At 48.2% G+C, this 15,881-nt stretch overlaps 1 protein-coding gene and 1 pseudogene across 2 annotated transcripts in view; both read left to right on the top strand.

Moving 5' to 3' along the window:
• RHPN2 (rhophilin Rho GTPase binding protein 2) overlaps positions 1-15,881 on the top strand; it is a 57,857-nt gene that overhangs the window by 3,481 nt on the left and 38,495 nt on the right. Inside the window, exon 2 of the mRNA XM_024734140.1 lies at positions 10,091-10,206. Within this exon, the coding sequence (XP_024589908.1) occupies positions 10,091-10,206 (116 nt within the window). The remainder of the gene's footprint in view (positions 1-10,090; positions 10,207-15,881) is intronic.
• On the top strand, positions 6,251-7,447 carry LOC112392413 (translationally-controlled tumor protein-like; annotated as a pseudogene). Its single transcript, XR_003001681.1, has 2 exons — positions 6,251-6,533; positions 6,748-7,447. The product of XR_003001681.1 is annotated as a translationally-controlled tumor protein-like (transcript).

Raw genomic sequence — 15,881 nt, 5'->3', positions numbered from 1 at the left:
GAGTCCGCCTGCCGATGCAGGGGACACGGGTTCGTGCCCCGGTCCTGGAAGATCCCACATGCCGCGGAGCGGCTGGGCCCGTGAGCCATGGATGCTGAGCCTGTGCGTCCGGAGCCTGTGCTCCGCAGCGGGATAGGCCACAGTACTGAGAGGCCCGTGTAGAGAAAAAAAACAAAAAATACAAATACAGAATCTTTCTGGTCTATCACAATATGTTTCTCTCTTCTCTGGCTTCTCACTTTTTGTTTTCTTTCTTGACACTAATATGTTTAAATAGAGGTACAGTTCTATAAGAATAATTAAATACTAAATTATTTTCTTAAAAGAATGACCAGTGGAAATGGAGTTTCTTTTTCCCAAACAGATTTTTATGCTTATCCTAATGAAAGTCTTGGAAGAATGTGTGTTTGGGCCTATAGTTAATGCAGAGTAATACACATTTCCAAGACATTACATCCTGAGAGCTGGTCCCATCTCCAGGGCTCTCTGGGGGCTATAGTCCTGAAACCCACAGGAAAACCTATTCTTGGCCAAGAGAAAGCTAGCTAGAAAAAAACTAGAGAAAAGCTGTTGAAAGAGCCTAAATGAAAGACCTTAGCAGTAAAGGGGAAGAAGACCTTCAGTACAAAGTGCAGCATTGTGGGACCTTATCTCTGCCTCGCCGTCCTCTGGGAGCACTAATGGCCCGAAATGAATTTAGCTCCATTGTTTTTACCCAAGAGCTGGAGGAGAAGTTGTTTCTTGTTCACAGAAGCCTCCAGGCTGGACAGGGCCCCAAGGTTCACTGTGTCCTGGTTCGTGGTCCCTGTTTACTCTGGATTTCCTCAAGGCTCCAGCAGAGAAGGAAGGAAGAGAATTTTTTTTTTTTTTTTTTAACCCAGAGGCTCCTCTTAGGTCCTCCTCTGCACCATTCATCTTAGTGGGGTGTAATTTCACGTTAGACACACATGTGCATCTTATATAAGCACATGTGGAGGGACATGCTGGACTGAGTCTGAGGAGCACAGGGTGAGTCATGGGGGCTCATCCAGTCCATCTTTTTTTTTTTGAGAATCTATTTTTGGCTACGTTGGATCTTCGTTGCGGCACACGGGCTTCTCGTTGTGGTGGCTTCTCTTTTATTTTATTTTATTTTTTATTTTTTATTTTTTTTTACGGTATGCGGGCCTCCCACTGTTGTGGCCTCTCCCGTTGCGGAGCACAGGCTCCGGACGCGTAGGCCCAGTGGCCACGGCTCACGGGCCCAGCCGCTCCGTGGCATGCGGGATCCTCCCGGATCGGGGCACGAACCCGCGTCCCCTGCATCGGCAGGCAGACTCCCAACCACTGCGCCACCAGGGAAGCCCGTGGTGGCTTCTCTTGTTGCGGAGCACGGGCTCTAGGTGCATGGGCTTCAGTAGTTGTGGCTCTCAGGCTCCGCAGTTGTGGCTCGTGGGCTCTAGAGCACAGGCGCAGTAGTTGTGGCGCACAGGCTTAGTTGTTCCGCGGCATGTGGGATCTTCCCGGAGCAGGGCTCGAACCCGTGTCCCCTGCATTGGCAGGTGGATTCTTAAGCACTGCGCCACCAGGGAAGTCCCTGCTCCCATTTTTATTGGGTAGTGATGATGTTTCTCCAGGTGGGGGTGGGGGAGGGAGGAGGAAGGGTGTTAAAGTTTGTGCTGCTGCCTCTTCCCTACCCGCTACCCCACCATGGTCAGAGCCAGACCCTACAGGCCAGGCTGGATCCAGGCTGATCATGGCCTTGGTGAGGGTCTGTCCAGCTGCACTGGTGCACACCAGCAGCCCAGAGGGCGTGGTGGACAAACTCCTCCTCACATTGCGGGATCCTGGCCAGGAGGGGGTCCCCTGGCAGGAACAGAATTTTCAGGTGACTCAGAGGAGAGTCAGCATGATGAGCTGTAACACTGTAAATGTCCCTGGCTTCCTGGGGCTATTTGGACGGATTCCAAGACACCACCTGATGATACAGGGCATTGGCTTTAGCCTGATCACCACTTCCTCCTTTGGCTCAGGTACTAGAGTCTCGTGACACAAAGGCTGTATTGGAGGTGGCCACAGAGGAAAGCGGAACCGCAGGTGCAGCTCAGCCAGACTGAGTGTCTGGCAGAGCTGGCAGCAAGGGGTGCCAGCTGGGGGCAAGGTCTCCTGCCCGTAGCGCCAGAAACAGGGAGAGATGCAGGTCCTTCTGGCCTTGCTAGTCAGACCCACGGAGTTCACTAGGGCCATATGCCTTAGAAAATCCTGTTCCGATTGGATTCTAAGAGGAGAAAAAGGCAGGTGATCCAAGACTACAACTTCAGAAGTAGTTTCTTTTTCTCCAATATTATTGTATTATAAGAGTAACATAAATTGTTGTCAAAAAGGGTAATAACAGAAGTGTACAAAATCACACACATGTACCATCTCCCCCCACCAAGGACTGCACACTAGTGGTGAGTACGTCCTACCAGTTGAAATAAACAGGTCATCAGTTGGGTCTGAAAATACATTTGTCTCTTAGAAATTTTGGTGATTGTAAATCTTTGTAGAGTGGCACGCACTTTGTACACACATGGTAGGTGTCTGTAAAGATTTGTAGAAGTGACTGAAGGGAGTCTGTTCATATTGTGGCCCCCTACCCCCATGTGAATGGATGGGGACGCCAGAGGGAGGCACCTGGCAGAGATCCTGGAAGGGGAGGAGACCTCTTTACAAGTGCCAAATTCATGTTTTAATTTTTACGGACACGGAAAAGGTAGATTCTGTTCATCCAAACTGCCCTGAGTCTCCAGCATGGTGAAAAGTTAAATTAGATGTATTTTTGTGTATTGCAGGGTATTGCATGCTATTTCTATGCTTTCTGGTTGACAGCTTCTGGCTAACTCATAAACAAACAATTCTGTTTTCCAGAGCTTGGTGGTTGAGTGAGGGGTTGCATGACTAGGAAGGAAGGCAGAGAAAATATCTTTGTGCTGGAGAGGCAGCAAAAAGCACCCCACTCTTCCATGCCCTGTGTGAGGGTCATGAGCCAGGGGACCCTGCGTGGTCACCCTCACTCAGTCTTCCTCCTGACCTGGAGACTTCAAGTTCGCACTGTGCCCTCAATTTGCTGGAGACACAGCTACATGTGTGGGCTTTAACTTTGGCTGCGTGGAAGAAAGGCCCTCACTGGTTCTTGGGGTGGAGGAGAGCCAAGTGCCAGGCACTGCCTAGAGCAGGGCCCCCCCACCCCCTGCTGGGGAGGAAAGACTGCTCCCTACCCTGTGTCTGCCTTCCCAGTGGCCTGGCCTATCTGCCTTTTCACTGTCAGTCTCTGCATATTGTAGGTCAAGTAGCCTTTCCTTTCTTCCAAATCCACTGACTCCGGTTTTTGCCTAGGTGCTGCTCTTAAATACTTGTTTCCCAGCTGAACAACTTAACTATACCCTAAAGGCATGTGCGTGTATATTAACAAATAGAGTTTTCACTCTGGGTGAACTTACTCTCCTTAAGACTTTCTTAGTTGTGGTTACCAGAAGATCGAATCCCCAATGGTTTAGGCAGAGGAACACACCATGGTACATTCCTACAGTGGAATTCTACTCAGCAATTGAAAGGAGCAAACCACTGATAAGTACAATAACATGGATGAATCTCAAAGCATACAACTGAGCAAAATAAGCCAGACACAAAAGCGTACATGCCCTATGATTCCATTTATATGACATTCTAGACCAGGCAAGTCTACGGTGATAGAAATCAGAGTCTTGGTTGCCTTGGGGGGTAATGAGAATGGTCTATATTCTGATTGGAATAGTGGTTACATAGGTATACACATTTATCCAAACTCGTTGAACTACGTACTTAAAAAGCTATGTATTTCATTATGTGTAAATTATACCTCAATTTTAAAAAAATGGCTCAGGCAAGAAAGGGAATGCATTTGGCTCCTGTAACTGAGAAGCTCAGAGGAATGGCTTCAGGCCTGCCTTGATCTAGGGCTCAAATGCTGCCACCAAAACTCAGTCTCTCAGCTCTGCTCCCCCTAGGTTGGCTTCATTTGGGGGAGACACTCCCCCCACAGTGGTAACGTGGCTGCAGCTGCCCAGTCTCACATCCTCCTAGGTTCAAGGCTGATGGGGAAAAATGAAGGCCCCTCCTGATGGGCTCTGTTGTCCTATGTCAGGTGCTCACCCTGAATCAAACTCAGGGCTGGGGCCTTTGGTTTTACAACTAGCCAAGCATGAATCAGATGTCCTTCCCCTTGGAAAGGAGGTGTGGGAGCATGGATTTACAACCCCTGACTGCTATGGGCTGCGAGGTGGGAGAGTGGGACGTGGGTCACTGTGGCCAAAAGATATGCACCGAGCTGGGCAGCCCTCAGCCAGGAAGCACGTAAGGGGTGTCCGGGGGTTGGTGGGCGAGCTGTCCCCGCATTCCCACACATTCCTGCCGCTCAGGCTCATCTCAGAGTGGCAGGAAGGATGTGGGCTTAAGTCCTCCTCCCATCCTTACTGCCTCTAGCATCTTGAGTAGCTCACTTACCCTCCAAGCCTCAGAACTGTGGGGTCTGAGATGCCATACCAGAGTCCACGTGGGCTGACTGACAACCTGGGAGACCCCACTAAGCTAGTGAGGAAGCTGAGCTTTACTCAGTACTTGCTTCTCTTGGGTGTTGGCAGTCGGACCATCCTTCCACGTATTGAGACTGACGCCAATGCCCAAACCTTAGGCTCGTCAGGTAACTGACAGACTCTGTGTAGTGGACAGACTCTCAGCTTCACTGTAAGACTTATGGACAGTGACCCTAGAGGCAAGGACAGTTCATTTTCATTTGTTCCCCCCAATCCCTCCCCACTTCCCAGGCCAGGCAGGCATGACAGGTGCTGCCTCGGTCCTAGGCACAAACCCTCAGTTCAGTTTGGAGCAGCTCTACATCCTGTTGTGAACCAATTAAGAACTAAGATATGGCTGAGGACTGTGGGTCCCCACTAGCAGAGAACCCCTGGCAGGGGCCAGTGGACAGCTAGCAGCCTCTGGTGATGCCAGGGGGTCTTTTGGACAGTCTCGCCCAGATTCATCTCTCAGGGCTCTGGGAAGTTTCCAAACAGCCCTGCGGGTGTTTCTGGTGTTTCCAACAGGTCTGGCATTCCTACCTGTCAGTAAGAAGTAATGTAGTTTGCGGTCCAATTACTCAGTCAAATCTAATCCTAAGCATTCCTATGTCTTATCTGGAAACTTGACCCTACATTTATGGGCTGGTTAGGGTGTAGTGATTCCAGGCCAGCCAGAAGTTGGGTGAAGTATGGGAGCAGGAAAAAGTTCTTATCCGTGAGCTGGAATGGCTGCGTAATCTTAGCTCTGGGAATGTATGTAAAGGAATTAGTTATTAAGGCTTCTCTGTAAAATAGAACACAGCCTTGGTGAGCCATGTAATTTTAAGTCAGATTGAGCCATCCCTTCATAGTAATTTTAGGACGTGGAAAGGAAACAGACCGGCAATTATTTTAGCCCTTTACTATTAAGTTATCTTAATATTAAAGACATTTTAATCTTAGATCTGAAAAGAGAGAATTAGTTTTCTGATTTTTATTTTAAATCAGGGATCATTTAATGGTTTGAAAGATGTTAATTTTAAGACTATTCCCGCTCAGATTCTGAATATCTGTGTAATTTGAATTTGGGCGGCTGCATGGGGGACAGGTGGGTGGCCACCTGCTGGGATGGGAGAGTGAAAAATCTTTGTGGAAGGAGAGATGTAACTTATTTCTGACCCTCTAGTCTAAAGGCCACTGATATGGGAATGCCTGAGAAGGTTGGGGCTGCAGAGAACCCATTTCTTCTTCCTTGGGGTCAAGGCCATGGATGTGGCTTGGGCAGAGGTGTGGGAGGCTAGGTATGTGTGGAGCTGTGATGGCAGTGACCAAGGCAGTGACGCAGAGAGAAAGGGCAGTCCCCTCACCAGATACTGTCCACCAGCCACTCCCAGGGTGTGATTACAAGCCCATCAGGGCGGAACCGAAAGATAAGTTTCAGAAAGGAATGGAGCGTTCCCTCAGATCCCTGGGCTTCTACCTGCTGGGGTGGGAAAAACACTATAAGGCTAAAAGGAAATTTTTTGAATCACTTTGCTGTACACCTGAAACTAACACAATATTGTAAATCAATTCTACTTTAATTTAAAAAAAAAAAAAAAAAGCTTTTCCACCTGCTCCCCCTTCCCTCCCGAGCGCCGCTCCGGCTGCACCACGCTCCCTCTGAGCTCCGGGCTCCTACTAAGCTAGTGCCACCGATGTCTCCCTCCATCATGATCATCTACCGGGACCTCATCAGCCATGATGAAATGTTCTCTGACATCCACAAGATCCGGGAGGTCGCGGACGGGCTGTGTCTGGAGGTGGAGGGGAATATGGTCAGTAGGACAGAGGGTAACATTGATGACTGCCTGCGCTGAAGGCCCCGAGGGCGAAGGTACCGACTGCACAGTAATCACTGGTGTGGTTATCGTCATGAACCATCGCTTGCAGGAAACCAGCTTCACAAAAGAAGCCTACAAGAAGTACTTCAAAGATTACATTAAGGGCTTCCCTGGTGGCGCAGTGGTTGGGAGTCCGCCTGCCGAGGCAGGGGACACGGGTTCGCGCCCCGGTCCGGGAAGATCCCACATGTCGCAGAGCGGCTCGGTCCGTGAGCCATGGCCGCTGGGCCTGCGCATCCGGAGCCTGTGCTCTGCAGCGGGAGAGGCCACAGCAGTGAGAAACCCGCGCACCGCAAAAAAAAAAAGATTACATGAAGTTAATCAAAGGGAAGCTTGAAGAACAGAGACCAGAAAGGGGAAAACCTTTTATGACAGGGACTGCAGAACAAATCAAGCACATCCTTGCTAATTTCAAAAACGATCAGTTCTTTATTGGTGAAAACATGAATCCAGATAGCATGGCTGCTCTGCTGGACTGCCGTGAGGATGGTGTGACCCCATATATGACTTTCTTTTAAGGATGGTCTAGAAATGGAAAAATGTCCACAAATTTGGCTGTTTGGATCTATCACCTGCTCGTCATAACTAGCTGGCTGCTGCCTTTCATCCACACAACACCAGGACTTAGACAAACGGGACTGATGTCATCTTGAGCTCTTCGTTTTGATGTTGATTTGTTTGGAGCGGAGGCATTGTTTTTGAGGAAAAAAAAATGTCATGTAGGTTGTCTAAAAATAAAATGCGCTTAAACTCAATTGAGAGAATGCCTCTTAGTTTAATATGTAATATCTAAATCCATCCTGTGTAGCCTTCCTGGAGAAGCTAGAACCTGGTTGTAGACCACTACTAGAAAGCATAAGACCATCTTCAGGTAACTTCCACAGTGAAAACCACTTCCGGGACTTGGAATATAAACAAGAATCAACAGTGATTCAGTTGAAGTAAAGGGAAGGACCATGCTCATAGCAGTGCCAACATTTGAAGCGGATTTCTTACACATTTCATCACCTACAAATGGAAGTAGTTAACTCTGGAAGAAATTACCAAAAGAATAAAAAGAGACTAACACAGTTGGAAGAAAAAAAAAAAAAAAGAGGATGGGAATTCCCTGGCGGTCCAGTGGTTATAGGACTTGGCGCTTTCGCTGTGGTGGCCCAGGTTCAGTGTCTGGTGCGGAATAAGCTCCCGCAAGACGCACAGCTAAAAAAAAGGAAACTCTTCTTCTGATTTTAAACTTTTCACAATGAAACATTGATTGTAATCTAAGTACCCCAGGAAATAATGGACAGAGAACACAGACAATTCACTGAAAAAGCAATTCAAGTGATCAGTAATATATGAAAAAAAAATGTTTATCTTCACTAATAATCCTTACAAATTGGGAGCATGGGATACCTGTTTTTTGCATATCAATTTGGCAAAGATTGAAAATAATACTTTAAACTCAACAGTAAAAAATAACCCAGTTTAAAAATGGGCAAGGAGGGGGCTTCCCTGGTGGCGCAGTGGTTGAGAGTCCGCCTGCTGATGCAGGGGACACGGGTTCGCCCCCCGGTCCAGGAAGATCCCACATGCCACGGAGCGGCTGGGCCCGTGAGCCATGGCCGCTGAGCCTGCGTGTCCAGAGCCTGTGATCCACAGCAGGAGAGGCCACGACAGTGAGAGGCCCGCGTACCACAAAAAGAAAAAAAAAAGGGCAAGGAGGGAATTCCCTGGTGGTCCAGTGGTTAAGACTCTGCGCTTCCACATCAGGGACGAGGGTTCGATCCCTGATTGGGGAACTAAGATCTCGCATGCCCTGTGATGTGGCAAAAAAAAAAAAAAAAAAAAAATTGGGCAAGGAATGTGAATTGATCTTTCTCCAAAGATACATAAATGGCCAATAAGCACAAGAAAAGATGTTTAACATCATTAACCATAAGGGAAATGCAAATCAAAACCACAGTGAGATAGCACACATCCTAGGTTGACTCTAGTAAAGGCAATAACAAGTATTGATGAGGATAGGGGTAAGTTGGAACCCTCGTCTAGTGTTGGTGGGAATGTAAAATATTTTAGCCGCTTTGGGAAGTAGTTTGACCTCAAATGGTTAAACATAGAACTAACCATATGACACAGTAGTTCCATTCCTAGATCTATAGCCAAGAGAAGAAAGGAAAACATACATCCACATAAAAACTTACACACAAATAAGCAGCCCTATTCATAAGAGCCAAAAAGTGAAAACACCCTCAAATGTCCATCAACTGATGAATGGATAAATGAATGTTCATATTGATTGGAGTGTTAGGGACAAAAAGGAGTGGAGTACTGATATGTTCTACACCACGGAGGAACCTTGAAAACATTATGCTGAGTGAAAGGAGCCCATCACGGAAGACTGTATTCTGTATCGTTCCAATTAAGTGAAATGTCCAGAATAAGCAAGTCTATACAGACAGAAATTATCAATAGACTCATGGTTGCCTAATGCTATCGGGGAGAAGGGACAGGAAATAGAGAGTACCTTTCTTTGCTGGAGGATAATTGGGCTGGTGCTTAGTAGGGAGGAGGGGGCTTAAAGAGGTTAGACGCCCTGTAACTCAGTCCTAGAAATATACCTTAAAGGAAAAACTTGAGGTTTACAAAGATTCGTGTTTACAAATATGCACCAAATAATTATAGATAATAGCAGATACTTGGAAACAATCTAACTGTCTGACCATAAGGAAATGGTAAATCCTAAAAAAAGGCAACATTATGCAATTATTAAAATCATGGTTTTGAGGAGCACTTCATAACAAAGGAAATTTTCATGATAGAGTATTAAGTGAGAAAACACGATAGCCTATGTGTGCCACTGTGCAGAAAAGGGTTAACATGGCAGACCTGAGGCTGCTTTCCTTAGGAAGACCTGCTTGCAAGATTGGCCCCTGCCTGGTCTCTGGGAGCTTGGCTCTTGGAGTGTTCCTTTCATCCCCTAAGTGATGAAGTTGGCTCTCTGTGTCTAAACTAATGGCGAAAACCCTGTGGTTTGCAATGAACACCTGCTTTCCTTTCGGCAGCCTGGAATTTTGGTTGTGCTAGGCAGAAGGTGCCTTTGTGATCAGCCCCCAGTAAAAACCATGAATCTGATTTTCTAATGGGCCAACCTGGGCAGTGACACTGCATGCATGTTGCTGCATTTTTGTTGCTGGGGGAAGAATGTGCTTTGTGTGACCTGTCATAGGACAGAGAAAGCATAAGGAAGCCTGCACGTGGATTCCTCCAGACTCTACCTCTTCTTCCCTATGATCCAGCTATGTATCTTTACTAAACTGCTGTCATAAATCTTAGCTGTTGAGTGCAACTGTATGCTGAGTACTGTGAAGCGCCAGACATGGGGCTGGTCTGGGGAACTCCCTACTCAGCCACTAATGTGGAAAGTAACAATGTGCATATATTGTAAAATAGGTGGGCAGGAAAGAAACCAATCACAGTGGCTGTTTTGGAGTTGTGTTATTAGGACTGACTTTTTCTTTATTTTTCGTATTTTATATATTTTCCATGTTGGAAAATATATTACTTTTACTTTCAGAAAAAATGAGTTTTTAAAACATTTTCTGTTGTATTAGACGTTTGTCATCATTTTTAGAGTGGCTGACCTCTGAAGGGGCGTCTCTTGTTTTCCCTCAGGGTTGCAATCCCCTCGCACAGACTGGCCGGAGCAAACTGCAGAATCAGAGGGCTGCCTTGAACCAGCAGATCCTGAAAGCCGTGCGGATGAGAACAGGAGCGGAGAACCTTCTGAAGTAGGTGTCTGCTGGCTCTACCTCCTTGGCTGGGAGCCTGGACTCTCCTGAGGCCTGTCCATTTATTTCCTAAACTCCCAGGCCTGCCCAGCTTCCTCTCTCAGCTCTTGGTTTTAGCTTTGAGTTTCCTCCTCATTTCTGGCACCTGGAGCGGGCCCTGTCTCGCCTAGAGCTTGGTTGTGTCAAAGAGAAGTATTTTACACAGCCTGTCTGTGTGTTTGGGATAGAAGGGCGATGGGGGAAGTCCAATGATCTGATTCCTGTTTGTTTTCCCTGCTTTCTTTGGGACCTGTTTTCTCTACTGCATAGCACTATGCCTGATCTAGAATCACTGCTTGCTAAATATTTGTTGAATGTCTAGAGAAAAGAAAGGCAACACAACATTGTAAATCAGCTATACTTAGGTTAAAAACATGAGATTTGAAAAAATAAAAAGGGAAAAAAAAAAAAAGAAAGAAAGAAAAGGAAGGCAGAAAGGAGGGAATAGGAGCCTTTCAATTGCCAGTGTCCATCTTTAATGAGAGGGGCCCAGTACAGCTCTGGGCTCTTGGGGCACTCATTATTATTCTCTGATGGTAACATAGTTACTTATCAATCATAGAACTCACAGAGGCCTTACCTGTAGGCAGCTCTAAGCCCTCCCCACACCCTTCAATGCAATGCAAAATGATATGGCAGCTTCCTCTTGTTTACAAAGAGTTCAGACTTCTTCAGAGCTCTAGGGGTGACTCTTGCCAGCCCCACGCTCCCTTCTGCACTGGGTATGGAGGCAGGCAGTATGTCTGCTGCCCGGCTAAGTGAGACAGATGCTTCCTGGAGCCTCAGAAAGACATGTGGAGTGTTTGCTGGGACCTGGAACCTGGAAACCTGGCAGGATATGGATAATGGGTGTTCCCAGTAGGTCTGCTTCACTGTTGAAGACCTTAGGGAGCCCTGAGGCTGATTGGAGGCTGTTGGGAAAAACAAATACACCAAACCAGGTGGATTGGTAAAAGAGCCACAAGACTCTGATGGTCACATACATGTACGAATAGTGTGATCTGCTGTTCCATATGGGCCGCTCACCCGAGCACTCAGTAAAGACAAGAGGAGGGTTTCTCACCATGAACTAGGAGTAAATTCATGTCTGAATCGGTCTGTATTTGTTCGTTAGGAAAGATCTCTGAGGTATGAAATGGGGGAAAAGAGAGATGCAGGACAGCATGCCCTGCGTGTGTTTAAAAAATACGTGCATATGCTTTTGTGTATGCAAAGACTTTTTCCAAAAGGGGCGAAGAAAAAGCTGTTAGTAGAGTGGGCTCTTGGGAGTAAGACCAGGGTTGGGTGGGTAGACGTGACTTGTCACTTTATCCTTTCAGTGTTTGAATGTTCTTTTAACAAAGTGCGTGGATTACTTTCATGCATTTTTATTGTGACATACTGCAAAGGCCTAGAAGAATAATATAAGCAACGCACTGCCCCTGGGTCAGGAACAACAGTGCTGTGCCTGTGTTGGTTTTGTTGCTCATGGACTAGCAGAGGATGCAAGTCCTGGGGTGGCCAAGTGTCTGGGAACCTCTTCTCCAGCTACTTCTGTAACAGGGTGGAAGGGAGGCTGTTCCTGGAGCAGACTGGGGAAAATACGGTAACATTCCACCTTTTGAAACGACTGACCGTGTCCCTGTCCCCAGAGAAGTCTGGACATGGGAGTTGTCAGGTCTGCTGCACAGCGGGCCTCAGCGGCCAGTGCAGCTCGAGAGAGGCCCCCAATTTTCGTTTGTTTGTGGTTTTTTTTTTTTTTGGCTGCAGTGGGTCTTTGTTGCTGCGCGCGGGCTTTCTCTAGCTGTGGCGAGCGGGGCTACTCTTTACTGCGGTGCGTGGGCTTCTCACTGCGGTGGCTCCTCTCATTGTGGAGCACGGGCTTTATGTGTGTGAGCTTTAGTAGTTGCAGCACGTGGGCTCAGTAGTTGCAGCGGGCGGTCTCTAGGGTGCGTGGGCTTCGGTAGTTGTGGTGCATGGGCTCAGTAGTTATGACTTGCGGGTGCTAGAGCGCAGGCCCAGTAGTTGTGGCACGTGGGCTTAGTTGCTCCGTGGCATGTAGGATCCTCCTGGACCAGGGATCAAACCCGTGTCCCCTGTACTGGCAGGCGGATTCTTAAGCACTGCGCCACCAGGGAAGTCCAAACCCCCGATTTTGGGAAGTCCTGCCGTGTGCTGAGCTTGCTGTGCTGAGGACGCTGCAGGTGTGGTCCCCCTGGTGTGTTTTGTGGCCTTGGGTTTTGGTTGACACCTTGCCAGGCCAGCTGTGCGGCCGAGGGGGGGTGGGGTAGGCAGCTCTGACCCTGTGCCTGTCCATTCACGTAGCAAATGGATTTACTGAGCACCTACTAAGTGGCAGGCCATGTCTGAGATGTGAGGGGATAAGGCCGCAAGCAATTCAGACGAGGCCCTGCTTTCCTGATGCTTAATCTCTCGTAGGGGAAACCGAAACACACAAGCAAACAAATCCACTCACGTCAGGAGGTGGTGTTTTCTAGGGCACCGATGAAAGGGAAATGTGATAGAGGCTGACGCAGTGTGATGCGGCCTTGGAGACGGAAGGGTGGTCAGGGAGGCCCCCTCTGGCAAGGGCACTTGGCGTTGCTAAGGTGGGGCCTAGGGCGGTTTTGTCTGTCTTGCTCTGTTAATGACACCAGCAAACAGCCTCTCTGAGGCTCATTGTCTGGTCAGCGGTTGTTGAGCTGGCGGGGTGGGGGTGGAGTGAGGTTGTTAATGATTCTTGCAGTGACCTAAAAGCTCAAAGTGCCCCTCTCTGGGGAATGTTGTCAGAGGAAACCCTAAAGGTATTTATTAATCTGACTTAACCGGCACCAATGGTTTCCCGAAAACAAATAGGGCGTGTAGCTGAGCCCAGCTCTGGCCCGTGAGTGTTTCTGGGTGGCCGATTAGGTGATTGTCCCTGCCAGCAAAGCGTAGTTTCAGTCATAAACTGGGCCCTGCCGTCCTGTCTGTCTGTTTTCAGGTTCCTAAATGTCCTACCGTTGCTCCCTGATAAAGGCAGAGCAGTTGGAATGTTTGGGGGAGTGGGCATTTGGGAAAATGTCCCCCCAGATGCAGGAACGTGAGGATCCCAGTCCTTACTCAGGGAGTTTTGAGTCTGGGCGGGTGCTCTGAGGGGCCTGGTTTTCTACCCCTTCAAGGCCTTCTTCTCCGATCCATGTCGGCCAAGAGTCCATGAGCTTCCTGGAGTCTGACTAGGAAGATATCAGATATTTTCAATGTGCTTTTTTAGGCTAAGCAAGGATAATATTCTCTCTCTTTTCCTAACTCCCTTCCCTCCCTTGAGAAAAGCTGGGGTAGAAACGTGATGATGTTTCTGAAAAACAGATGGCCTCTGTGAAATTTAAAGCAAGTTGCCACATAGTTCAATTTTAACTAACTGGTTCTTTGAATAAGGGTGGGTCATTTAATATCTTTGGGCTTCAGGTTCCCTTCTCGGGGCCGGGTGTGCATGGAAAAGAGTGAAGGGGGCTGGGACTGGTGCTGTGATGCTTTAGGGAGTGGTGGGGACTGTAGTAAAGAGCAGAGCATATGCTCTCTGGAGGGGGCAGCTACAGTGTGGCCCATGGGGGGGCAGGGCCAGGGTTGCCAGATCTTCAGTTTTGCTTTGTTTTGTATTTTTAGGAGAAGAGAGAGAGAGATCTGACTTTTGTCCCCTTTTTTATCTTCTGATAGTTGAATTTTAAAATATCGGCAACTAATTCAAGGGGGAAGAAATAACACCCTGAGAATCGAGTGAGCAAGTCCCATGGACCTCCAGTTTGCGATTTCTGGACCAGAGGGTCGTGAAGTTCTGGGACAGGGGTGCCCTCGGGTGATTTGGGCTGTATGAGAGTGACTTGAGGTTAATGACTGCTCACACTGTCAGTTCTGAGAGGGGCTGGTGTCCGGGCAGTGGGGTGTACGAGCCAAAACCTTGGGGGCCTGCACCAACTCTGAGGCCTGCCTTTCTACACTGAGAGATGGGCTGGAAGGTGTCCTGCCAGACCGGCTGATCTGCTACCTTAGCCAGGTGGCCGCATGAGGGCACTGGGCAATACTTGCTCTAGCTTTCCTGAATCCCTGGCAGAGCAGGGTTTGGGGTCAGACAGATTAAGGCCGAACTGTTCCAGTAAGGTCTGTGAAGCTGGTACAAGCCTGTGTTGCCTGTCAACAAGCCTGTTCCTGGAGGGACAATTTTACTAAAAGACTTGGGAGAAAAATTACACTAAAATAAATGGAGATTCATGGGTCAGAATGCAAATTCATGTACATCTTTAAGACAAAACATGGGGATGTTAGAGAAATTTTGGACTCGGGGCAAAGAAACCATACATCCCATGGGGTGTCTATGGTGGAAAAGGTCTCAGAGGCTCCAACTTGAGGGACATGCCTGGATGTTGTCAGTGGCCTCAGGAAATCATAGACTGTGGCCTTCTTTTTCCTGTTCACATATGGTGGCTTGATCACTCAGAGTAAGTTGGACACCTTTTCATTCTTCTTTTCTTTTTTTTAAAGTTTTTTTTAAAAATAAATTTATTTATTTACTTTTGGCTGCGTTGGGTCTTCGTTGCTGCACACGGGCTTTCTCTAGTTGCAGCAAGCAGGGGCTTCTTGTTGCAGAGCACGGGCTCTAGGCGTGTGGGCTTCAGTAGTTGTGGCACGCAGGCTCAGTAGTTGTGGCTCACGGGCTCTAGAGCACAGGCTCAGTAGTTGTGGCGCATGGGCTTAGTTGCTCCACGGCATGTGGGATCTTCCCAGACCAGGGCTCGAACCTGTGTCCCCTGCATTGGCAGGCAGGATTCTTAACCACTGCACCACCAGGGAAGTCCCACCTTTCCATTCTTGACTTTTGCAGTATGTGTATGCTCTTTAGGAAAAACCCAAGGGAGACGGCCTCTCCTTGGTGGTCCAGGCCAGAAGGAGGCCGTGGAGAACATGGGCAGGGAGACCCTGGGCAAGAAAGGGCTGAAACAACCTACTGCCTCATCCTGGTCGGTCTCAGGGCCTCTTTTGGCTGGAACATCAGTTATCAGACCACAGGGGTTTCAGAGTAGAAGCACACCCAAGTGAAAGCTGAGAAAACCCATGTTCTTCCAAAAAGGCCCCTAGAAGGGATTCATTTTCACCCAGAAAGGCAGACCAGGTGCAGAGCACCAGTACTGAGGAGCCCGAGGTTCTGGTCTTCATCCCTGATTTGGGCCAGCTCTTCCCCCAGCTGGGGCACAGGGGAACTGGGTACACCCACCATGTTGAACCGGTGGCACCTCATTCGAGAAGCCCCCCTCCACCAGTGAATCCGTGAAAAATCATGACCCGTACTAGGAACAGCACACGTTCTAGGGTTCCTTTCTCAATCAGCGTTGCACCCTAAGGTCAGCATTGTGGAAACCCACCCTGAGAGCCCCACCTGGCTACCAACCTTTTTCGGAGTGACGCATGACTCACATGCAGAGGTCCATGTCCAAAGAGCAGGTCATTGATTTGTTGCAAATCCTAAATCTCAAATTGTTGCCAAGTCTAGAATAAGTAGCAGATCCATATATAGAGGTGGGAAAATCAAGAGTTGGCATATTTGGAGGTTCTCCAGATGTTTGGGTGGGGGTCTTAGGGCCTCAATTGTCATATTTAAGCTGGACCCATTCTGTTGCTGAGAA

The sequence above is a fragment of the Neophocaena asiaeorientalis genome, unplaced genomic scaffold, assembly GCF_003031525.2.
Source record: "Neophocaena asiaeorientalis asiaeorientalis breed wild unplaced genomic scaffold, Neophocaena_asiaeorientalis_V1.1 scaffold280, whole genome shotgun sequence".
NCBI lineage: Eukaryota > Metazoa > Chordata > Mammalia > Artiodactyla > Phocoenidae > Neophocaena > Neophocaena asiaeorientalis.
The sequence above is the reverse complement of the archived record's forward strand: the minus strand, read 5'-3'. Positions and strand labels throughout refer to the sequence as shown.